General features: G+C 44.9%; 1 protein-coding gene across 2 annotated transcripts in view; it reads right to left on the bottom strand.

Moving 5' to 3' along the window:
* Window positions 1–26217, bottom strand: part of ADAM12 (ADAM metallopeptidase domain 12) — a 335212-nt gene that overhangs the window by 112116 nt on the left and 196879 nt on the right. For both annotated transcript variants that reach the window (XM_008525946.2, XM_070567901.1), the window contains 2 exons: window positions 20123–20201; window positions 3365–3441 (listed from right to left, as the gene is read on the bottom strand). In XM_008525946.2, the coding sequence (XP_008524168.2) occupies window positions 3365–3441; window positions 20123–20201 (156 nt within the window). The remainder of the gene's footprint in view (window positions 1–3364; window positions 3442–20122; window positions 20202–26217) is intronic.

Below are 26217 nucleotides of genomic sequence, written 5' to 3'. Positions count from 1 at the left end.
TTTGTTTCTGAGCATCCCTGGCCTTCATCCTTTTTCTGGCAAATTTCATTGGTCTTCCTTGCTACCCTTACCCCTGCCGGCTTCTCTCTCCTTCCTCCTCCTCCTCAGTGCACACCATGCATGCGGGGCCTGTCTGGCTCCTGGAGACCCTACCTGGTGACTGGCTTTCCTAGGGCTTCCTCAGTTATTACTTCTTTCCGTAGCAGGAACTTGGTCCTTTTGTGTATTTGTGCCCCATGCTACCTTGGGGAAGCGAGCCTCAGACACACAGCACTTTCGGGGGAGAAGGCAACAGCCAGAAGCTTATGCAAATGCTAGAGTCGCCAGCCTCTCTAACACCCTTGAAAACGTTTCTAGACTCTCACACATCCACAGTCGTCACCTTTCTCCAGGCCCCCAACTCTCATTGGGATTACGGCAAACGCTCCCAGCTGAACTCCGGCTTCTGCGCGCATCCCCTACAGTCTATTTTCAGCCCAGCAGCCAGAGTGACCTGGGGAAATGTTAAGTCAGACCTGGGCTCAGAGCTCCCAAGGCACCCATCACAACGACGGGGAGGTCAAAGGGCATCTGATCACCTTCAAGACCCCTCACCATCCTGTGTTCCACTTCACCTCTGCCCTCATTGTCCACCGCCTCCCCCTCCCCGATCCACTCCAGCCACATGGGCCATCTTGCTGCTCTGCAAACCCCAGGCATTTTCCTGCTTCAGGGGCTTTGTACACGCTGTTCCCTCTGCCAGGAGTGCACTTCCTGCAGACGTCTGCGTAGCTCGCCCCTCATCTCCTCCAGCGCTGGCACTGAGGAAGTGCTCAGGGGATGTTTACTGAATGAATGAATAACTGGAGAGCAGCAAATCCAAGCAACAAAAGACCCGTGTTCACTTCCAATCAGATTAGCAGACTTTTCAAGTCCAATAGTGTCACACAAACGGGATATGAAGAGTGCTTTCTACAACTAATACATGCATGCAGAAATGTGTGTGTGTATACATACTCAATGAAGTGAGACAAAAAGAGGTTTAAGTCTGTGTCTCTTGACTTGGAGAGACAGATAGGGTTGGGGACAAAGTAAGCTGTGGAGTGATGTGTATGACTCTATTTTTATGAAAATAGACACACACACACGCACACACTCCAAGCCCTGACCATGTGGTTGCGTGCACAGGAGTGAGGAGCAGGCGGGGGGGTACCTCCACATTTGCTGCCATGTTTTACTCGGGTGGGACTGGAGTAGGGTGAAGGCAGAGAGGATTAGCTTTTGCACATACTGTTCAATTCCAATGGGAAATACTTAAAAATGAATCAGACATATTAAGCATTGGGGAAGACGTGTGGAAATAGGACTCTCATACTCCGAGGGTCAATGGAAATCAGGGCAGGCACTTGGAGAACTAAGTGGCAGGACTGTTGTTGGTACAAGCAGAAGCGCTCATGCCCTCTGAACCACGTTCCTCGTCCAGGCGCCTCCCCTCCTGAGCCCTGTCACAGAGACACAGACTGCCCAAGGCCATGCCGAGCAGCGCAATTTGCAATTGAGAAAAACTGGAAATCACCTAAATGCACAGCGTGGAGGGAATGAAGAGATAAGATGTGGTCTGCTTGTAGAATGGAATGTTACGCAGCAGTTACAGGGAGGGACCTGTGCCACATAAGCCAAAGAGGATGGATGTCAAAACAGTGCTGACCTCAAAAGCCAACTGCAGAGGGAGACGGGATGCTCTCTCCTCACACTTGTAAGTGTGCAGGTGACCTGTGTCATAAAGAATGGGCAGTGGCTCATAGGGGGACCTGGGGACAGTGAATGCGGTTGGAATGAGAGGTGGAGGGTGCAGTGGAAAGGTGCTAGGCCCTCGGGGGCATGGTTGAGGGATCACTCCGTCTGCACACCTGACACCCTGCTTGGCCCTGCAGGAGAGCCCCTCCCTTCGGGCTGCTGGCCCGGGGATGAGCCAGCACTGACCCAGGCCCCACAACTGACTCTGGCCCCACCAAGTGACAAGCTTCTCAGCTGCTGGCTCCTCCCCCACCAGTGAGAACATTAGGGCTGGGAGGGGCTTCCGCTGCACTTGGGTGTTCTCTGTTCTACTAGAGAATTTTAGTCACAAATGACTCTGCTGTGAATAAGGAGCTGGCCAAGGTGATTATTTATTAATTCAAGAATATTCGTTAAATGCCTACTATATGTCAGGATTAATGTGTGGGAAGGTTTCCAAAACAGTGCCCATTTCCTGTGAACTGTCCGTGAGGCTCCTGTCTTCATCTGCAGCTGTGAAAACCCTGCCAAGTGCCAGTGAAGTCATCACTTGCATTTGCAGAGCTTGACTGTGCGTGTGTATGTATGTTGTGTGTGGTGAGTTTGCAAGGTGTATTGTGTGTGTGGTGTTGTGGTGTTTGTGTGTTGTGGTGTGTGTGTGTATTGGTGTGTATGTTGTCATGTGTGTGGTATGGTGTGTGTGTGTGCTGTGGTGTGTCTGTGTGGTGTGGTGTGCACAGTATGTTGCATGTGTGTGTGTGTTGTGGTGTGTGTACTGTGTGTGTACAGAGGCTGGTTCTCCACAGTCCTATGCAGAACTCACAGAGACGTGGCGGTTACTGCTGACACACAGATGCCATCCTGCTTTTCACTCAAGCTGGCACGTTCTCCCAGGCCCTTCTCTCTCTTCCCTCCACAGGACCACACTCTGGTGCCACAGCAAAGCAGGACTTGAAGGATGCAAGCTGTTAGTTTACAAATTCGATAAATAAATCCAGTGAAAAGGCTGAGGCAGCTGGAAATTTGTCAGACAAACTGGTTTTCCTGGGGAGCACAGCAGAGCCAAGTCACGGCTAACGACTGTGACTCAGAAGGAGGGGCTGTGAGGAAACACCAGGGTTGGCTGGTCCAGCGGCGGAAGGGCGTTGTTTCTTGGACTGTAGCCAAAGCCCCTATCATCCATGCCTGTGTTCAGATCACCTGGATCTGGGTCAAATTAGCTCTTTACTTTGTCTCCTAACAAGAGGGGGTCTTCTTGTTTTTATTAAGCAAGCATCTTAAACGTTAATACCTAATGTCCTATCTTTTAACATTGGGATTTAAGCATCAGAGCTCATAAATGAAAGACACACAGAATACTTGGAGGATGAAACTCAGCCAGTTCCACTACTTTCAACCTACCAGGCCTGAGAATGGCCTCAAAAGAGCCACTGTGACCCTGGGGAAGGTGTACTTTTGCGAGCTGTAAAGTGAGAGCCTTCTCTGTCTTGCCAGGTGGAGGTGAGGCCCCAACATTTACTCTCAGTGCTGTAGAGTGAACAGAAGAAGAAAGAGGTGGTCTGCAGGAGTTGTGCTTAAGATCAGAGCCGTCACTGTCACGGTCACTTACCTGAGACCAGAGCAAGTGCTGAGACTGACCATCGAACCAGAATAGCCTTGCACATGTCCGTGGTAGTAACAGTGACCCTAAAAGGGGGAGAAAGTCAGTTCAGTCATATCTTCTTGCCCAACTCAGAATAAACCAACTGCCTCCAATCGTCTTCACTTGTTTTTAGCTATAGAATTCCCTTTTGCACAAAATGTCGAACCAGCAGTGTTAATATTTAATGTTGAGCCCAATGTGACCCAGCCAGGACCCACGGCAGGAATATCTGATTTACGGAGAGATTATCAATAGGAGTTTAAAATGCATCCCGATTCCCTTCTTGTCTCTCTGACATCCTTCAGGAAAGCCCTGATGTAGAATGTTTTACAAAATCCAGCAGCAGAACAAATCACTTTGACATCGCCGTTTTACCCTCACGTAAATTGTCTTTTGTAATGAGATGAGGAACCGTACGGGGTATTTAAGCACACTGTGAAACGTAATAAAATGAGGCCTAAATCTATGGCTTATGAAAACAGAAAAGCAAATGAGAAGGAGGGGGGTGAGGAGAGAGAGGGGGGACCTCGCTGCATTGCCCAGTTGAGAGCCGAAATCTGTCTCAGCAGGAAAGAGGAAGCTCTTCTAACCCTAAAACAAAATCCCTGTGTGACGCGCCTGCAGCATTACATTTCCTTAACAATGTCATCGCTTGCAAAAAGAAACCACTGCACAGACACTTCCTTAGTGAAGATAGATAGCTGTCCGGAATCAAGGTTAATTTTACTGTTGAATAAAGGTTGTGTTACATCCCCAATTAAGTGGCCGACTGGCGAGGAATGCTAAGCACACTCAGCACTCCTCATTCCAGTCCTCTCAATGCCAGCTGCGTGCGGGGCCCAGCAGCAAAGGGCTGCGTCTTCGAAGGAGGAAGAGAATGAGAGCTCGGGTTTCAGCCCGTCCCAGCTGTGCCCGCGTCAGCGCAAGGCTCCTCCACTCATGACAACAGTGGTTCTCTTTTTCCAGGGCAGGGCTTGGAGTCCAGTTGTTCTGCCCAACAAAGACAAAATTCCAAAGACCACCTTGACTTTGCTAAGAAGGAAGACCACATGGGGTCGAGTGGCTGAGGAAATCCCATAACACCATGAGAAAGGGGCCGAGATTTTCTTTGTCACTGAATAGAGGACAGCATTCTGGGATCATCTGAAAGGCAACTATAGGACGGAGATGGAAGTGCTGCAGGACATTTGTTATTTTGACTTTTTCTCATGGATTCTAGAAGTTCTTTATGTATTCAGGATATTAATATTTTCCCTGTTTTTATGTGAGAAATGGCTCTTTAACTTACTTATGATCTCTTTTGTTGTACTGAGTTTCCAGCTCCTAGAAAGACAAATTTTCCATTTTTCCCTTTATGCATTTTGTATATTGCTTATGGTGGCTTTCCTCAAGGTCGTACATATGTCTTCCTTTGTTTTCTTCTATAATCTTACAATTTACTCTTTAATCTATCTGGAATTTATTTTTGTGGAGGTGTGAGGTTGGAATCTAACTTTCCCCCACAAACTAAGAGCCAGCTCTTCTCCACCACCGCTTTCTTACTGATTTGAAATGCTACCTTGTCATTATCGAATACCCACATTTGCGTGCGGCTCCCCTTTCATATCCTCTGTGCTGCTCCACGAGGCAAGCCTCCAGCTGGCCGTTCCTGTGCCAATACCACACTCTTTGAATTACTATTGTTCTATAGTACATTTTGATATCAGAAGAGCAAGTTCTCTTTTTTGATTAAGATAAAATTCACATGCCATAAAATTCACCTTTTAAAAGCATACGATTTGTGAGTTTTATTATATTCACAATTTTGTGCAGCTGTCACTACTATCTAATTCCAAAGCATTTTCACCACTCCAAAAAGAAACCTCATACTCCTTAGCAATCGCTTCCCATTGCCCGCTCCTCCAGCCTCAGGCAACTACTAATCTACCTCCTGTTGCTGTGGATTTGCTTGTTCTATTCGTTTTATTTCATGTAAGTGGAATCATACAACATGTGGCCTTTTGTGTCCGGCTTCTTTCACTTAGCGTAATGCTTTCAAGGTTCATTCATGTTGTAGTAGGAATCAGTACCTCATTCCTGTTTATTGCTGAATAATATTATATTGTATGGATAGACCAAATTTTGTTTATCCGTTCATCAGTTGATGGGTACTTGAGTTCTTTCCACTTTTTGGCTATTATGAATGATGTTGCCATGAACATTTGTGTACAAGTTTTTGTAAGGACATATGTTTTTGGTTCCCTTGGGTGTACTCCACAAGTAGGTATATGGTTATATACCTACAAGCAGAATCTCTGCCTCATATGGGAACTCTTTGCTTCAACTTTGAAGTACTGCCAAACTGTTTCCCCAAGCAGCTGACCCAGTGTATGGGAGGAATGCATGAGGCTTCCAACTTCTCCACATCCTAACCAACACATCCTTTGGTCTATCTTTTTGATTGTACCCACCCTAGTGTATGTGAAGTGGTAAATCATTGTGGTTTTGATTTTCATGTTCCTAAGATTAATGATGTTGAATATCTTTTCACATGCTTATTGCTCATTTGTACACCTTCTCTGGAGAAACATCTTTTCAAATCCTTTGCTTATCTTTTAATTGGTTTATTGTCTTTTTATTGTTGAATTGGAAGAGTTCTTTATATATTCTGGATACTAGACCCCTATCAGATATATTATTTGCAAATATTTTCTCCCATTTTGTGGGTTGTCTTTTTACTTTCTTGATCATATCTTTTGAAGTATAAGGGCTGATCATTTTGATGAGCTTCAAGCCAACTATTTTTTTCTCTGATTGCTTATGCTTTAGGTGCCATATCTAAGAAACCATTACCTAACCTAAGGTGAGGAAGAGTTACACTTATGTTTTAAGAGTTTTACAGGTTTAGGTTTTAGCTTTTCGATTCACTCTGAATTAATTTTTGTGCATGGCTTGAAGTCAGAGTCCCATTTCATTCTTCTGCATGTAGATATCCAATTGTCCCAGGATCATTTGTTTAGACAATTCTTTCCCCAATTTGTCTCGGCAACCTTGTCAAGAACAAGTCTTCCTTTTGGTACTGTTCTTTTTTCCAAGAGTTTCTAGGCTGTTATTGCCTATTTTCTCTTTCAGGTGAATTTTAGAATCAAATTTTAAGCTCTGTAATAATCCATTGAGATTTCCACTTGGACTACATTGAAAGCATAGGTCAATTTAGTAAGAATTTGTATTTTCACAATAAAGAGGTTTCCTATTCATGTACATAGTACGTCTCTCCATTTAAAAAGAGCATTTTTATGTCTTTCAGTCTAGTTTCAGATTTTTTTTTTTCATATGGCTATTGGAGTTTTCATTAGGCTTGTGCCTAGGTATTGTAGAGGTCTGTTGATGTCATGAATAGGACCTTCTTTCTATTATGTCTTATACACTGTTATTTTTAATGCAAAGGAAAAGTTTTGCTTTTTTTTCCAAATCTTGTATCAGACTCTCTTGCTGGACCATCTTGCCAGCTTAACAGTTTGTAGCATATCTTGGATTTTTTATGTTGTTGATTAAATCAACTGCAAATGATGAAAGTTTTGTGGACTCCCATACAATGTTGAGGAGTGGGACGGCCAGGTGTCCAGGGACAAAGGCAGGAGAGGGAACTGCCCACAGAGGGAGAGCATGTGCAAAGACAGTGGTCAATGCGGGGAGGGTGGCAGTTCAGGGCCCAGGTTCGTTCTGCTCGGCTGGAAGATTCAGGTGCAGGAGCACGACACTCATAGTACCCTGCTCCTCCCCCTACAGAGGCTGTCCTTCTCAATGAGTGTGAGGCTTACCAAAGTGTGCATGACGGAGGGTGGTGGGGGCACCCGCCTGCCAGCCGCATCAGGCATCCACCAGGCCATGGGGACCTTGCTGCCAGCTTGCCTCTTTAGCTTCCATGTGAAATAACTTTGAAAGGCTCTACAGTCCCCTCTCTAGAGATAACTTTGGCTTGAGTACTTAAGGGAGACAAGATAACAATTCTCTAAACAGGAGAGGGTCATGTAATTGGATCATAATGCCCCAGGGCATCAGCAGGGTCCCTGTTCCCTCTACATGGGGGATTGGAGAGAGGATTTCAGTCCTGGGCACCCTGCAGGCATGTCTGACCTGAGACGAGTCAGAAAGTGAAAGGATAGCAGCCAGTGCTACAGTTTAGGCTGCTTCGGGTAAGCAGAATCACTGGTTTTTGACTGTTACATATCTTTGAGGGGTTCCACACTTTACAGAATTTGCCTCATTTTAGAGAAATGTGAAATATAGGCAGCTAAGGATTGGTTAAAAAGTGAAAAACCAAATGGTGGGAATAATCTTAATTACTGACCTCTGAAATTTCAAACTCATTTATTCTCAGTCTCAATTTATTTTTAATGCATTATTTATCAAATGTACTTTCAAATTAAATACCCAGAAATATAAGCTCATTAAAGCATGAGCTGAGAACAAATTAGTATAAAATTAATTTCCAGTTCAACAACTTGTTGAAGTATTGCTTACAGAAGAGGAGGCGGTAGGTCTTAGCTCTCCTGAAAGAACCCACCTCTGTTCGTCATTACCAGAGTTAACAACTATTTCTTAGCTCTAAAACCACTTTTGATTTTACCTTTAGACAGTTGACTAACAAGCCCGTTGCTCACTCCTGACTAATCTAAGCAGTGATTAACTTCTGCGATTACTAAGCATAATTACCAGAACTCCAAATTCCAGATTCTCCAGGACAATTACAATTTCATGAAGTTTTGTTTTTTGCAATATGATTCACTGAATGTTTAAACAAATGCAATTTCACTTTTATAACATAGTCAGTCATCATATAGATAAATTCATAGCTCACAAAGACATACTTGTCACACCATGTGTCACATAATTGGTGGGGGAATTTGATTGTGGGGAGTGGAAGGGATGGGCCCTCCTACCCCTCCGGGGGATACGACCCCCTTTGGTGGCAGCTGAAGCGGGAGGAGCAGTGCAGGTAGCATCATCGTCAGTGGCCAGCAGTGCCCACTCAGGAAAGTCTCCGGGTGAGTGTGTGTCCCCATATCCAAGGGCCGGGTTGCCACCCATGCACTGATACAGAGAGGCAGGCATCCTTCCTGCCTAAGGAGGTCTCGTGCCCCAGCGAGCACTGGCTCTATCGATCACAACAATCACCCTTGCAAACTTTCCCAAACTGCATCCCTTTCGATTGCCTCAAGCGTGTCAAACCATACCGTCTTTTTATCATGCTCCCGTCTGTAAAGACATTGCCGAACAAGACATTGCCCTATTAGCACAGTCGTCATTGTCTAGCTCTGCTGATCCAAAACATTCTATTTCTACCAACAAAACATACCATAGAAAACAGTCCCAAATATGCATAACCACAAAATTACATCTTTTCCTTTACAAAACCTCGAACCATGTATTTCATATACTTATTACTTAACCTGATGCATTTCTCCACTCCAGTAAAATAAATTTTCCTCCTGTTTAATACTACCAATCAAATATAATGGTGGGTAAGAGGAAGATGGAATAAGAGCTCTTGAGCTTGAAAATAGCAGCCCTCAACTCTAGGCCATACGGGAAGTAAAATCAAAATTCTGTTACCCAATTCTCAGTGGACTAGAAAGAAAGGAATTTTATATGCTAAATTGCTAACAAAAAATGGCCTGACCTTGTGATTAAAAAGGGCTGCGAGCAGACAGTCTGTTAGGGAATATGCTGAGCGAAGATTATTTTCAGCTCTTTTCTCCTTGGGAACTTTAAAGGGCCTCCCCCGACCATATGCAATGTGCCAAACTGTCTTGATTTAGTATTTGAATCACACAGTGTTCTGGCTGGATGGAAGCTTCAGGCCATCTAAGGCCAACCTTCTTCTTTCAGCCAGCCTCTTCCCTGAACAGATGTGGAAACTGAGGCCCTGGCTCGTTAAACAACTGTCTGAGATCATGGAGTTGGTTAGTGACAGAACAGGGACGAAAATCTAGGCCTCTCGACTCCAGGCCAAACCACTTCCCTCCACATCTTGTTGCTATGAACATGTGCCCTCACGAGTCTCTCTTTTTGGGAAGACAGGCTAGCACCTAAAATCCAAACTTGAATGGAATGCTTTCTCAAGTACAGCAGAACCTCATTACAGTGTCACTCGGGGAATCCTAGGAAAGTTAAGTCATTCCCACACTCAGAAAGATCCGCACACAGGAGAGGTCTGAGGGTGTGTGAGTAAGCGGGTGTGTGTATGCATGTGTATGTATGTGTGCACGTGTGTGTGTGTGTGCACGCACGAGTTGCTGACCTGCATTTCAGCATGACTGCGGTCCAGCCTCTGTTCCCTTGAATGGAACATCAGGCCCCCACATACAACATGTTTGCTTGAGACTAAAACAAGGAGACAGTGCATTCAAGCAAAGGAAACAGTGACTTTGCAGCCCTGAGTGTTTCTGTGACTGAGTACATTGCGCTTAGCCCTCAGAGTGTTTGGGACAGAATGATTAAGAAATAAGCCGCCACACCCACACTCCCAGGGCTATCTCTGTTCCCAGCACTGACAAGAACCATGTCTGGTTAAAAGACGATGAAGACCAACCTCAGGGGCCATTCGCATTATTTTGCTGTGCTGGAATTCTGCTGGAATTCTTACAGAACAAATGCTTAAAAAATCATGTCCACGGTCTTTGGACCTCCGGGAAGAGGGTGCTGCACACAGCCTGGCTGCAAGCGTGGGAGCACTAGATCCCTCTGGAGTCGGAAGTCTCGGGGTTTGAGACTCAGAGGCTAAATTTTTAATCTGTAGAATGGGATTGACACTTATTGCCCAGGGCTTTAGGGATCAAATAAACATTCTGTGAGGAAGCGATTTGTGAAATGCAAAGCATTGTTACAGACCCGGAAGATGGAAATATGTATTTAAACCCATTAGGCTGTAAGCCCTACCTCTTCTCCTCTGCACTGAACCCGGTCTGAGTGCATTTGCTTAGAATGAGTGAATGAACGTGAGAGACACTGACCCATGAGAGAGAAGGCAGTGTGATTTTCCTACATTCTCTTACTAGTTCCTAACTCTCAGCTCCAGATCTTCTTAGATGCTGGGGGGAGACTTTGGGTAGACCCCCGGACATGAACAAGAGGGGCCTGGCAGGAGCTGGACTCAGATAGCTAAGGGGCCAGCTGCTATTTCATGGCGACACACGTGCCTTAAGAGCTCAGTTCTCAGCACAGCTTGTCCACCTTTTTCTTGGCCACAGTGTACTTTCTAAGTCTATTATCACAACACCTGAGGGACTACAGAAGGAACACACGGTCCAGGGTGGTAAAGAACTGTTGCGAATCAATCATCAAAACAGAGCAGAGGCACAGCTGGCTCACCATCTAAAGGCGTGACTGTGCACCAGGTTCCGTGTCAGGTCTGTTTTAGGTTCACGTTCATGGCTGGTTCGTGCTCGAGCTGGGATCTAAGCCTGGGCAGACTGTCTCCCTGGCTTGTGAGCCCAACCTCTACAAATATTGCCCCCAGATGAAGGCCTCTCCAGAGCCTTCCTCTTCCTGCGAACTTTACAGAAGGAAAGTCACCAAAACCTGGACCTCCTCTGGGAACTCATTTCCGATTCCACATGGATTTGGCTTTTCTGTTGCTTGGCTCCTAAAGCATCCTTGTCACAGGCAAGTTGTGTCATCTGTAGTCAGACTGTATGTTCCCTGAGGACAGGGACCGTGTCCTCCTCCTTTCTGCACACTGCCACAAAGTGTTAGACCTTTACGGATCTCAGCTCAGCGGGGCTTCAGAGACATTCCCAGATGGCTGTTGAGGCCTGTCCTCTCCCCATATTCCAGGACCACAGTTCAGCAGAACATCCTCTGCTTTCCCCCAGAAGCATTTGCTGAGAGTCTCTCTTTGAGAATGAATGCCAGTCCATTCTCTAAGCCAGCTGGCTGCAGTCTTATAGACTGATTCCACTGCAACAAACACCACAGCCAGGAGCATATAACAGAGACACTTATAGTATTTTGTTTCAAGTGAATCAGAGGCAGTGTATCATGGTGGTTAGGAACTCAGATCAGACCACGTGGGTTTGAATCCTTATTAGCTGTGGGCTTGGTCTAGTTACTCAACCCCTCTATGTCTCAGATTCCTCATCTGGGTATAAAAATAGCAAAAAATTGATTTACTGTGAGGCTCAGACAATGTATAAAATGTATGAAAAGCACTGTGCACAGAGCCCTGGCACGTTGTTGATGCTTCCTTAATGTTAGCTGTCTTATCGGGCCCTCAACAGACGCTTATTGTTGAGTGAGGGTATGAACAAATGGATGCGTGCATGACAGGGTAGGGCAGGTCACCACTGTGGAATGTAAATACTCATCTAAGAAGTTTGCACTTGATTGAGGGGGCATTGGGGAAGCTCTTGACGATTTGGGAAGATCAAAATTAAGTGCAACAGGGAATGGCATAAACAGAAAGATATTCTAGAAGGGTCATTCAGGCAGGAGTCAGGGCTGGATTAATCCTAGGTGAGGTTGGAAGTTGGGGGAGAGTGTGAGGTGGCTACGGCATCTTGCAGTTGAGAAGAAGGGAGGGCCTGAGCTGGAGCAGCAGTGTCAGTGCATAAGGAGAGGCTGTACGACTGCCGTGGAGGTGGAAACCAGCACAGGACACGCTGAAGACCTGAGGGGAAGTGGGGGAGGTCTGGCCTCTGTCAGGGAGAGAAGCGAGCAGCCATTTGAGAGGGAGGCAAGCCTGGGAGAGCTGATAGTCAGATGTGTGTAGAGTACAGCACAGTGGGGAAATTAATTCCATTTTAAATCATTTTTAAAGAAGACGATAATGGGCCTTGCTCATACCTGGTACACTTATGAGATGTGAATGATCTCTGACTTCCCTCCTGCCTCCAGAATCAGCTTTTCATACTTTTCAGATGCTCTCTAAGTGCAACTGACTGTCACTCCCTAATAGCCATTTGCCCCGACACGTTCAGTCCAAGCCGAGTGTAGAAGATTCTACTCCTTTTTTGATAGGAAACGTTTGCCATGGAAATGGATGGGATGTCACCCAAACAATACTTTTGACCTAAATATTGGATTCCACACCTATCTGATGGTCCGGTCTCAGTTGACGTTGAGTGGTTCCCTTTCGACATGTGTCATAGCAAATGTTCTCATAAATGTTTCCAACGAGAAACACATACAGCAAGCGGAATCTCTCTGGGCCTTGCTCACGTGTATAAGGTCAGACACTTTTCCTTCTCCCCAACTCCACGCGCCTGGCCTCAGCAGTCACCTCCTCTCCCCTGGACTTCAGGCTCTTCCACAAGAGCTGAGCGCCTGATCTTGCTGAAATCCTCCTCTTATCATCTCTGATTCCCTTCATGCTGCCGCCAGTGGGGTCTTTTCAAAGCTCACACCTGTTGATGACACCCCCTTGGGTGAGATCTTTTAGTGGCTTCCCAATGTTCCTCCACGACAACCGAATTTATCACCATGGCCTCCGAGTCGTACATACTCCGGCCTCTGTCAACTTTTAAACACTTCCCCCACTCCATGTAAAACTCAGCATCAGCCTGGAATGTCCTTCCCTTTCCTGTCCCCGGTTCATGCCGCCTCAACCTTCAGATCTTGGTTCACACGTTTCTTCCTCCAGGAAGCCTTCCATGAGCCCTTAGAGCAGATGAGGTCCCTTGGCCTTTCCTTAAGTGCCCTCAGCACAGATGTCAATCAGGTCTGTGATTCAGTCTCCCCCCTCTAGCCCCCGTGGGCCCCTTGTCTGCTGTTAATCCCTGCTGTATTCTCAGCGCCTGGCACAGTGCAGACACTCAGTTAACACGCACGCAGCAGATGGACACACTGCTACCCAGCACAGCAGCCTTTAGGAGGCTCTCTGGAGGGCGACTCCGGCCTTTCCCACGGCTGTCTTCTGGGATGTAAATAGCGTAAATATCATGTGTGTTGTCTCCCACAGCCCTTATTCAAAGCGACAATATAAACCATAATTTTCCCTGAGATGTGGTCAGTAAAGGATCAAGTCACAAATACTTCATCCTGTCAGGACAATGGAGAGATTAAACACAACTGATCAACTCCAAAATTCAAATCAGCCACTACTCTGTTTGTCAACCAGCTTACACTGATTTGTTGAGAGCTTAAATTAAAAAGACAAAGAAGACACTAGAGCCAAAAAGTGGTTCTTATTTTATACATAATTTTAAGTTTAGGAAAATTCACTGTGTGCTGACTTTGGGGGATAAGGAGATGAGTCAACACATTTCTTTTTGTTTTCCAGCCTGATTCAATAGAAGCAAAACCCCAAATGCTGCATCTGTCTCCTCACCACGAAAGACAACACGAGGCCTCGGACTCCCTTTAAGGGGTTTCTGCTGGAAGGACCAGCTGTCTAGGGCTGTGGGTTTTCTTTAACGAACAAGACTGTTACCTCCTTATCTTTACAGTAACATGGCTGACAGCTCAGCATGGCACTCAAAGGAATGGGAGAAGGTAGCTGCTGGATTACAGGAAAAGTCCTTATTTTTCTAATTGTAAAAGCAATATGCGCTTCTTGGTTCCAGGGGTTTGAGAGTATCAATTAACCTAGCCTCCAGTAGCTTTACTCATTGAAGATAGATTCAAAGGGACCATGAAGATCAAAATACAGTATCAGCTTAATTAACTCCAAAAAGGGGCTTCTGGTATATTCTGTTAGAGGACATAACTTAGGTCTGAGAAGAAGTGAGGCTTCCTGCAATTTCCACCCTTCATCCCTCCTCATTCCCCCGTCATCCTCTTCTTGCTAGCCAAGCCTTGGGACCCCTCTTGGGGGCGTTGGGGCTGTAGAACACCATTGTATAGAATACTACATGTAGGAGTGAGCAAGTCTCACCCACCATTGACTGAGGGAAGACAGCAATGCTAGCCTCATGGCCTTCCCAAGGCAGGGGCTCCACTCCCTCCCCAACTAGCAGGGACCAGGGGTTATCAGGGCCTGCCTCTTCCCCTCCTCCTCTCTGAAATTTCAGACAGTTGCATGGGGAGGAGCGAGGGATGAGCAGAGGGATGGAGCAGACATTTGCCCATTGACACAATCACCTCGTGGAAAAATGAGGAGAAAGAAAAATGTAATCCCCCTCCCCCCATACACACAACAATCACAGAACATAGAAAATACGGATCCCCCACCACAGAGACAACTACTAGTCACATGCCAGCACCCTTCCACCCAGGCTGCTTTCTAAGATGCTGGAGTTACAGCCTCAGCCTTCTTCATGTTCTAAGCCCAAAACAGACCCAACAGTGGCCGGACTCTCGTTTATCTAGTCCTCTGTTTCTTCTTCTCTCATATTGCATTTTTCTTCCCAAATGAGAAAAAAGGTCAAAAAATGCCTAAGAAAAGGAAGATTAGTAAGGGATATTGAAACAGAAAACACGAATTGGTTAAAATAACTTTGGAAGCATATCTTACATGTCCTGGATACGCCCGTATTAGGCAAGTACCATGCACCGTCACATATAATGGCTATCTGGAGGACTCAAGCCTATTGTCAGAGTATTTCCAGGATCTCTCTTTTTTCTGCTTCTATTTGGAACAACAAGTCACACTGTGAGGATAGCTTTAGTGCTAACTCTAAACGCATATTTTAAATACGATCATCTTAGCAAAAAGGAAAAAAAAAAGAAAGTCAAGTGTGAAGTCATGGCACCAACTCTGACTTATATCTAAGGTTGATCCTCAGATCTCCACTTTGGCCTCCATCTTTCTCCTCTACTGCAGAGCCACGTCTCCAACGCCTACTGAACACCTTTGCTTGGCTGATCCACCACAAACTCAACAGGGACAAACCTGTACTCATCGCCTCTGTCTTTCAAAACCAAGACTGCTCCTTAATGGTGCCAGTGAGAAACAAACCGCCCAACGACCAGCCTAACCAGAAGGGAGAGCACTGCTGGTGACAATGCTCATCCACTGTCACCGGATCCTGTCTCTTCTGCCTCCTCAAGCTCTCTTGAATTTGGCCAGTTCCATCCATTGCAAGGTCTACTTCGGCAGGCAAAACCTTCATCAATGACATTAGGCCTCTACCAAATCTTCTCACCTTCTCTCTACCAGTATTCCTACCAATCCATCTTCTATTCTGCCATCAGAGACCCCTTCGAAAGCACAGAACTAAACATGCCCTTCCTCTGCACATAAACTTTCTAAGGCTTCCATGTTTGAGTAAGATAAAGTCAAAACTCTTTAGTACCAAAGGGTTCATACCAACTGTTCCCTTCTTTACCCATTTTTAAAGACCACGATTAAATATCATTGTCTTAGTGGAATGGCCACCAACGAGTTAAAACTAACCACGGCCTCTACAATGTTCCAATGGTATTTTGTATATACCTTTTATTGTAGCAATTATATTAAAACATAATTGTTTTTATGTTTTTTAAGTGCCCCACCTCTCTAGTAGTAGAATTTATATGCCAAGGAGTATATTTTATTCAGCCTGCATCTTCATAGCCTAACGGCCTTCACACAAAAGGTGGTTAATAAATGTTTGCTGAGTGAATGAAAAAATGAATGAATGGATTCTGTGTGGCATCACCTAAGATGCTGCAATGGCTAAATGAATCATTTTTTGAAAATGTAGAGTATGCAAGATGCTGGGTGAGGCTCTATGGGGGCAGAAAGGAGATACGAGAAACATTTCCCACCCACAAGAGTCTTCTCATCTACATAATAAATAATATGGAGTAGATTTGAAGAAGTAGTACCAATTATAATAACACTTTTCATCTGAACACATGAATACATTGAATTACATTATAGACATACTAACGTTGAACCATCTTTGCATTCTCAGATAAGTACCATTTGGTCAAAAAGTATTTTTTAAAATATGTGCTGGATATATTTGTAACTATTTTACAGGATTTTTGCAACTATGTTCATAATTGAAACTAGTCTATAATATTCATTTTGTGGCTGCTCTTTTTCTGATTTTGGTAGTTGCTCTCTCCTCCCTTTAAATATATATTTTTTTCTTTTTAATTCTCAGGAACTATTTGTTCTTTATAGGTTTTATAAAATTCACCTGATAAAATCATTTAGGTTTGATGCTATTTTGGGGGGTGGATTTAAAAAATACTATTATTGATTTAATTTCTTTATATAGTTATATTTAAATTTTTCTATTTCACCTTGAACTAGCGTTAGGAATTCACATTTTTAAGAAAACGGTTAGCATTGTTCACGACATTTTCGTGATTTTAAAAATCTCTGTACAGCAATAGTTACAACCCTCTTTGTGTTCCTAATATTGTTTTCTTAGGAATTCTTCCTTCTTTTCTTGGTTCGTGTTTTGTTCCTTTCATTAATATTTTCAAAGAACCAGCTTTTGGTTTAATTGATTCTCTCAATTTTTTTGTCTTCCTTCTCATTAATTTCTGCTCATTTTAAAAAATCTTCATTTCTGAGAGAGGTATATTAAAATCTCCCTCTCTGGTTGTGGATTTGTGAATTCCTCGTGGCAATTATTTTGATTATTTTAGTTTTGAGACTATTTTACTGGCACATAGATGTTCACAATTCATTCACCATCCTTTTGAATTATTCCTTTTATCATTAAGAGATCACCCCCTTCATCCCTAATAACGCCCTTTTTGGCCCTAAGATCTAGCTTGTCTGATGTTAATACTACTGTGGCAACTTTCTTTGGGTAAGATTTGTCTACTATATCTTTTTCTATTTCTTTTACAACCATTTTGTATTTTTTTTTTTCCTCTTTGTCCCCAAAGCCCCTGGGTACGTAGTTGTATATTCTTCGTTGTGGGTCCTTCTAGTTGTGGCATGTGGGACGCCGCCTCAGCGTGGTTTGATGAGCAGTGCCATGTCCACGCCCAGGACTCAAACTGACGAAACACTGGGCCGCCTGCAGCGGAGTGCGCGAACTTAACCACTCGGCCACGGGGCCAGCCCCAACCATTTTGTATTTTGAGTGTGAATCTTGTAAAAATTATGCAGCTGGATTATATTTTAAGTTCTAAGTAGATAATCTGTTCCTACTTTAACAAACAGATTCAGTCTATTTACATATAATTAGATTAATATGTTGACTCATTGTTATCATATTATTTTGTGTTTATATTTATTCTGCTTCTTTTTAAATTCTTTTCCTTCTTTCCTGTCTTTTACTGGTTTGCTACACTATTTTTGTCCATCCTCTATCGTTTGGAATTATACATTCTGTTTTTCTATTCTTTTAACGGTTATACTAATTTGCAAGATACATACTTTCTTATCAAGCTCTAAAGTTAATCAGCATCTTTATTATTCTTAGTACAATACAAATTCTTAAACTGCTTTAAACCTATTTGCTGCCTGGTTTTAAAACATCCAAATTTAGTCATTATTGTTATAATTATTATTTTAAGTAGCCTTTTTAGATTTATTCACATGCAATTACTTTTCTTCCTATTGCCTCTGACATCCTTCCCTCGACTCTTGTGTCCAATTTTCTTCTTACTAAGATTTTCTTTGGTAGTTTTTCTTTGATAGATATTGTTAGAATCTGAGAATAGTAAATTCTCTTGTCTTTGCGTCTTTGAAAATGAATTTCACCCTTATTTTTGTAAGATAATTTAATTGAGTATAGAACGGAGGTTGACAATACTTTTCCCTCAGCTCTCTGAAGTTTTAATTCTATAGTTGCTAATAAGAAGTCTGTTGTCAGTTCAATTGTCATTTTGTACAAATCTTTTTTTCCTCTCGAGTGGTTTTAGGATTCCATCTTTGGTCCTGCAGTCTCGCTACCAGCCATCCTGGAGTGGGTTCATTTTCATTCTTCTTCCTTGGAACTTATGTCTTTCTTCAACTGGGAGACATTCTCATCATACTCTGTTTAAACATTGCTTTTTTCCTAATTTTTTTCTGTATCTTTACTCTGGAATTTCTATTAAGCCTATTCTGTTCTCTTTAAAATATTTAAATTTTTTCTCTGACTTTTCTATTATGTTGCATTCCTGGAGGTGCTAATTCTGTTGTTTCTCTTGCCCACTGATGCTTGCTCACAGTGGCTTTTATCATTGTGTGTTTTGTAATTTTGACTTCATCTTTAATATTTTATTATTCTCTGTTCTTGGTTATGTGGGCATCTCATGTAATCTGGGCTGTAGAAATATCCCTATAGAAAAATCTGGAGTTGGCTTCAATTTCAGGGACCCAGGGTTGCTGATTTGGGACCAGTTTTGAGGTTCATGTATTTACTGGGAATTCTATGCCTATGCTCGAATTAGAAATTTGGACACCAGTCTACCCCTTTCCACACATACACTTATGAGGTTATCTGGGGTTTCAATTTCTCTATTTTTTTATGAAATCTTTCTTCAAGCCAAGACACCTGGACACAATTCTCTCTGTTGCCCCTTCTCTGGACTGAAGTTTTTCTTGTCCTTTTTCACAGAAGAAACATTTCTCTGGGGGCCCAGCTTTTATGGGATTCTCAATCATAGACACCCACCTTCTCTTGTCCCAAACCCCAAGTACCAGGTCCTCTCTCTGGGCCCTGAATTGCCGTTTGGGGCCCCATGACCACAAGCCCCCAGCCTATTGCTCTGGGCTTCCATCCCTCCTTGTTCTGCCTCCTAGGGATTTCTCTGACTCTTTCAAACTTGCCCAGGCATTAACAAACAAGAGTTGGCATAACGCAGACAAGTGAGAAAGCGTGGCAGATGGTAATAGCTGCTCGACAACACTTCAGTTATGAATGTAAAGCCTACCTCTAAATAAGCTTATTCTTTTTTCTTTTTTTTTCTTTTAAGGAAGACTAACCCTGAGCTAACTACTGCCAATCCTCCTCTTTTTGCTGAGGGAGACTGGCCCTGAGCTAACATCCGTGCTCATCTTCCTCTACTTTATATGTGGGACGCCTACCACAGCATGGCTTTTGCAAAGCGGTGCCATGTCCGCACCCGGGATCCGAACTGGTGAACCCTGGCCTGCTGAGAAGCGGAACGTGTGCACATAACTGCTGCGCCACCGGGCCTGCCTGCTTATTCTTTTGAAAACAAATACCCATGGCTCTTTAAGACAAGTAACCTTCCTAAACCTCAGAGGGCAGAAACTTTCTTTGAAGCCCCATATTCACACGGGAGGCCGAGCACAGAGAATGCACAGCAAGTATTTGTTAAAGGAACAAATAAAATTAAGCATGTGTTCCAAGTCACATACAAAACATTAAATACCAGAAAAGCTAAGAGGTGACAAATATTACATGATAGTAACAACTATGTTATAGAATCATATCAACATGGTGGAGCATCTATAACAAGTAGGTTAAGCAGAGTCCCTTTTCCTTTGAGTTTCTTTAAGGTATTTCCAAGTTTAATGCAGCAACATTCAGCCCAGGGATGACTGCCTTCTGAGCCATCTCTAACTTTGCCTAGGTTTTCTAGAAGGGATTTTCGCAACTGAGCATCCCGCTGTCATTGGCAGGTGGTTTCCAGGTGAGCCTGCCGTAAAACCGTACCTCTGGCTTTACCGGCACATAAAACCAGTAAAAGTCATCCTGGACTGTCCGGGCCCATACCTGGCCAAAGCCAAATTTCCCTGGAGTTAGAATGGAACATCTATGCACTAAGTGACGCACACGCTCTTCTGGGGGCCCGAGTGAAGGATCTGGGCATGTGACTTTGCTTAGGACAAAGCAGCTACGAAGTTTAACAAGGATTTGATATCATAGTATCATGGTGGTTCAAACATGTAGGACTTACCGTGTAATTTCGAACAAGGGAGACATCAGTGCCATCTTGCAGGTAATGAGTTTCCGTGAAACCGCTAGCAAGGAGACCTCTGTGGAAAAACAAAAACAACATAAAGAGATGAGTGTAGAGTCACATTGATAGGCTTCTCGTGAATGTCTAGGCAGCAGGTGCATGGGTCTGACCCTCCTTGTTTTACAGATGACCCAAGGAGGCTCCCACAGACCTTTAGTCTGTTCAGCTTATCCAGGGAGAGTCAGGGGAGACCTGGCCAGGAGAGACTCAGATGCGCGTGCTCTGAACGGTCGACCTCACAGTACACATGGCCTTCCTTGCTCCCTCCCACCTCAGTCCTCCAGCGCACGCAGGTGTGCGCACATGCACACGTGCACATGCACACTGGAACATGCACACACACGCACACTCTTCTACAAATAGCACATCCAGATTTCTCAGTTGGGAGAACCACCCTTCTGGAAGTCACAGGCCCCACTATCCAGAATCGATGGCTAAGCTACCTACTAGGAAAACAATTCTAGATCCACAATATTGCTCTCCTTCTCCGCAGGTGAGAGAACCAGCTGTCACTATGAAAATGTCAAAGAGGAGTTCAGAACAATGAAATGTTAAAGCAGTGCTGTAGGAGGCGAGAAAAATTGATTTGGGACAAACTAAAATATTGAATTTCTAAGATGAATTGAAAGAAGAGAAAGATCTCTATTTATCCTAATTAAAATTGTATGCAACCTGCTGAGTCTTAATTGATGGTAGCAAAGCATGGGCTTATTTGATTTTAAATTATTTTGCGATTTCTTTTGTAAGGCACACCATTTTATCCTTTTCAACATAATTGGAGCAAGTATTTCCCATGCAGCTACCATGTGCTAGGTAGTGTTCTAGCTGCTGGATACAAAAATAAGGACACTGTCACCTAGTAGGGTGACAGAGGAAACATAATGCAGTGTGGGGAGGGCTGTCACAGAGGTAGGAATGGAATCTGACTGTGTGAACCAGCACACAGTAGGTGGAGTGTAGAGGAAGGGGCAGGCTTTACAGAGGGAGCTAGCAGATGGGGTAGGAGTTGGCCAGGCAGAGGAGAGGTGGGAAGAGAAGGGAGCTCCAGGCAGAGGGTGGCAGAACCAGGAGACCTGAGGGTCTGGAATCTGGAGAGCCAGGTTGCTGTGAGACAAGGAAGGGCCCTACACGGAGCCTGGGTTGTATCTATCTGGGCAATAAGGAGCTGAGAGTTGTTTTAAATACTGGATTCTGCAGGAGGCGCCGTCAACAGAGATGCTGCTGTCCGCCCTCCCCTGTCTTCAGAGAAGGCGCTTCACACTATTTGGTTCTGCTGGGGGTCGCTCCACCTCCGGTCCAGAGATGAACCTGGACAAGCTAACCAGTCACAACTCTTTCCTACAGCCTGCTTGGAGTGGGGCTTCCAGGGGAGAGCTCTTTCCTCTTTGTTCTCAAAGCTTCAGCCTGCTCCCCTGCTCCCTAGATTCAGGAGGATGCTGCCCAGGGAAAACTCAGCCACCATTCGGCTGTGACAAAGGGCAGAAAGGAGGTGCCCCAGGGACCCATTTCCCTCTCCTCTTCCTCAGTAAACCCCTCTCTCCTGCTTCAGCTGGTTAGAGTTGGGTTTTGCAATCAGAGTCCTGATAAATATGGAGGGAAGGAACAGAGGTGGGAAAGCTGCACATGTAACAGACGAGAGACACTTTCCTGATAGTCGGAATTCCCAGCCAAGTCCAGGATTGAGACGACTCTCCCAGTTTTACATGGATGTCAGTAGACTTAGGGTATGCCTGTTTTAAATCAGTTAGATCCTCACAGGGGCCTGAGTTGTGCTCTACTTAACAGCAAGTGTTTGAGAAGAGTGTGCCAAAAACATAACACACAGACACTCTCTCACACTCACTGACAAACGCCACGGACTCTCCCGCACCCCTCACTCTCCACTCTGCTCAGGGGTACACAAATCATGCTGCAGGAGGGTAACCTCCCTCTTGGCTTCTGGCCTCAAATCCCCATCTTCTATGCATCCCTCCTCCGAACTGTCACAGGACGACCCCTCCCCTCGTGCCCCCATCCCCCAGGCATGCTCATTGCCAGGGGGACCGAAGCCCTGCCAGGAGGGTCAGGAGCAGCGGAAGGGAAAGCTGGCAGGGGCAGGTGGGGGAGGCCCCTGAGGCCCGAGACGAGGAGTTTGGAGAAGGCAGTGGTGGTTGTCCTTCACACGGCAGAGAGCTCTGGAAAGGGTGGGAGGCCGGTGACCTTGCAGGGGCAGCTGCAGGGGTGGACGAGGGAGAAAGGGACAGGGGAGGTCAATGAATCTTTCCAGGAGGTAGTTCTGAAGGGAAGCAGAGAGGTGGGATGTGAAGTCAAGAGGCTGCAACCTGAGGGGAGTGGTCATCTAAAGGGACAGGCTGGAGAAATGGGGACAGAGAGGGGCAGGGGGCAGAGGGGCAGGCAGAAGGATGTACAGAGCACAGGTAATGCCGAGGAGGCAGCAGGAGCTACGGCCTGTGGGAGGCAGGACTCGTAATGGCCTCAGTGGTCTTGATGAAGGAAGGGGCTTGGTCATCTTTACGATCACAGAGAAAGGAGAAAAAGAAAAATTTAACATAATTGGAATTATATTATTACTACTTATATTATTTACTATTTATTAATAATTTTATTATTTTACTTATCTCATATTTTATTAATTTAGTAATTATTTAGTAACTTAGTAAATGCTCAACAATGCTGGATCCTTATTCCAAACGAACAAGGTATATGAATATCTAATACTAACAGGAGTAACTCACCCAGGAATCTGTAGAACAAAGAGATAATTTTTTGGTTTTCTAACTAAAAGCTAGTTTAGATGGATGTCCAAGGAGAAGACTTGTTTCATGTATGGGAGATATGGAAAATCTGCCAGGAAAGCTGGGGAGGGGCGAGGAAGAGCTTTTGGTAGATGACAGTCAGCAAACTTGAGGACAAGAGGAATTTGGGGGTTTAACAGCAGTAAAATTAATTATAAGGTTTTAAAATGTGACAGTACAGTAATAGAAAGACCCATGAAAATTTCTGCCTAAAAAGACCTACAGCTTTTCATTGTTGTCCAAATGTCACTTAAGCTAAACAGAAATACAACCACAGTCATCCTTTGAGCTCTAGAGGGTTCTTAAGCACTGTCACTCGTTTCCTCTTATTGAAAGAGGCTGAAGCCGGGGCTCCTGAGTCCAGTCCGCCTGTCCCCCTACAGCTAAGACACTGATGATGTGCTCCTTTTTGAGTTTTTCTCCGCGTCTGGAGAAGAAATGCTGACGTACAGCTCAGATGCAGTAAGGCCATTTGTGCATGTCATGTCCTCTCACAGGGCGCTGAGGGAGGGCACTCGGTGAGAACAGGCGCTCGGGCTCTGAGTATCAGCCCCAGCACTGTGAGCTCAGAAAATCCAGAGCTTTCTCAAGCCTCAGTTTCACGTGATACACTGGGAGAAGAGACAGCAGGAGCAGATGGCGTGGCCTCTGAGGACCCTCTCCAACACTCAATCCCATAGGTCTGTGCTTCCACAGCGAGGGCTCCTGAAACTGGGTATCCATGGTCCACACACTGCGGAACACAACCTATCCTTTCCCCACTCCCATTTGCTCTCAGTGCTGGACGGTCCACCTCACATTTGCCTCAGGCTGTGAAGAGCCCAGGGCAGTGATGGAGCTGTCCAGGTCCCACTTTGAGGTCAAGCTACCCTCCTGCTTAAAATCCTTCACTGCCTTCCCAACACATTTGGAATGAAATCCCAGTGCATTCCATGGTCTCCCAGATGCTCACAACCTTACCGTCTCAATGCATCGTGCCCACTTTCCCTGTGGCTCATTCTACCCTAACCAATGCTGCCTTCTGGCTCATCCTAGAACATTCTACACCCTATCCCACTTAGAGCCTTTGCAATTGCTATGCTTGGAATATTCTCCACATGGCTTTTCATGGGGCTGGCTCCTTTTCACCCTTCAGGTATTAGTTTAAATATCTTCCCAGAGGGGGCTCTCCTGATCATCTTACCTAAAGCGGCCGCCATCACCACCGTTCCCCACATCATAGAACCCCTTTGGTTTCCTATCTTATTTATTTATCTGTTTAATTATTTGTCTGTCTCCCCCTCAAGAATGTAAGTCACAGGAGGGCTCTTGGCTCATCACTGGGGCCCCACCCCCAGCCCAGGCACTGTGCGAAGCCCTTCATATGTATCTCATTTAATTCTGATGGTATCTAGTATCTGGCTTTGTGGGTTAGATACTATTTTTACCCCAGTTTAAACAGGGAAACTGAGATGCAGGGAGGTTAAGTGACCGCCCACGGTCACACCACATATGGCAGCACCAGGGTGCAGGGGTTTGCTTTAGAACTTGCCCTCTAACCCACTGTGTGGTGCTACCTTGACAAGCTGGGCGAGAGAGATTTACTGAGTGCCTGCTGCAGGTGCCCTGCCAAGCGCTGGATAAACACGTGTTGAGTGGAATAATGGATGGAGGGATGGATGGAGGGATGAATTTGAGGAGAACGCTGCAGGCACATGCCCTTTTCGTCCACAGCTATCCCCTCCCAACCCCGTGGAATGCGTCTCATATCCTTCTCAGGTGCCATGACTTGCCAAGGAGCCATGGATGAAAATGAGAAGGTGCTTAGTTGAGGCTCTCTAAGATGCGGGTGTAACTTAAAAGAAGCTGGAAGTCACAGGCTCCTTGAGAAAACTGAGAGAGGTGGGGGACAACGGCCTATTGGAAATGTGACGGCAATGGACTCGTTTCCTTTAGATTTCCCCAAGGAGAAAATCCAATTAGATGTATTCTTTATGTCAGCAAATGCAAACAGAAGGTGAATGCAGAATTTCAAGAGACCATTCTTTTTCTCTGCTTATTAGATTAGCTGATCTAACAAGGACTTCTGTTCTACACACCAGAAAATAAAATGCCTTCTAACTGTGCCAGCAGTTGATTTTGCCATTTTCCATTTGTTTTGCTGTTACAAGTGACACCTAAATATTCTCTCATTTAACCAATATTTATTATTAATCAATAAGACACCACACGAGCTCACCATCTGGTGAAGGGCACAGACCCAAAGAGTAACCAGAACTCCATGACAGAGATACACCCAAAGCATTGTGGGAGATCAAGGAACGGCTTCTAACCCAGAGGCCAGCTTGGGGGAGGTGGTACCCAAGTGAAGCACAAAAGATGGGGGAGAAGGAGTTAGGTTGGGAGAGGGGATAGTGAGGTGGGACGTGGAGAGGAATGGTGTGGGGCGGGGGGGACATTCCAGACAGACTTAGTATGTTCTCAAAGGCAGGGAGGGTACAGAAACAGAATGGTAGTGGGGGAGGGAGCAGAGGGGATGTGAAAGTAGGTGGAGTTCCAGGTGGTTGTGGTGTAAATTTTGATGTAAGGAGACATTCTGCTGCTGAGACAGGCAGACTGGGGACCAATCCTGCAGGTTGCCAAGCATCACTGACTTAATCCAGTGCAAAGGGAGCCGTTAGACACAAAGGGACCTGAACAGATACAAACTTTGGAGCTAAAGCCCACTCTGACAGCTCCAGTCTTATGTGGGTAAGACCTGAAGGAGGAGACACAGGCAACAAGAACGTTAGTAAGGAGGCTGGTGTGAGGGTCCGAAGGGCCAGACTAGGACATGAGTCTTTGGGATGGGAAATTCAGAAGGGGGGACAGAATTAGGAACCTCAGTATCGATTGAGATGGGTAATTCATAGAGGAGGCAAGGAGATGATGAGTTCAGTCTTGGCCATGTTGAGTGTGAGGTAGCCGGGAGACATTCTCCTGGATACGTCCAGTAAGCAGTGGACTCTATAAGGTTTAGGGTCTGGTCTAGGTTTAGTCTAAGGTTTTGGAGTGAAGACAGAGATGGAGACTCTCAGACAGCATACACTTTCTTTATGGGAGAACAAGTAAAATCTTGTCCTGTCCAATCGAGTATTATATTTTGATTTCAAAGTCTTTGGGTGCATATGGCTGAAAATGGTCATTTAGAATTTGCATTAAACCATTATGATGTAGATAACATTCTTCCTTGTAAAGTTTCTTACATTTCTAAAATGA

Source organism: Equus przewalskii, chromosome 1 (assembly GCF_037783145.1).
Source record: "Equus przewalskii isolate Varuska chromosome 1, EquPr2, whole genome shotgun sequence".
Lineage (NCBI taxonomy): Eukaryota > Metazoa > Chordata > Mammalia > Perissodactyla > Equidae > Equus > Equus przewalskii.
The sequence above is the reverse complement of the archived record's forward strand: the minus strand, read 5'-3'. Positions and strand labels throughout refer to the sequence as shown.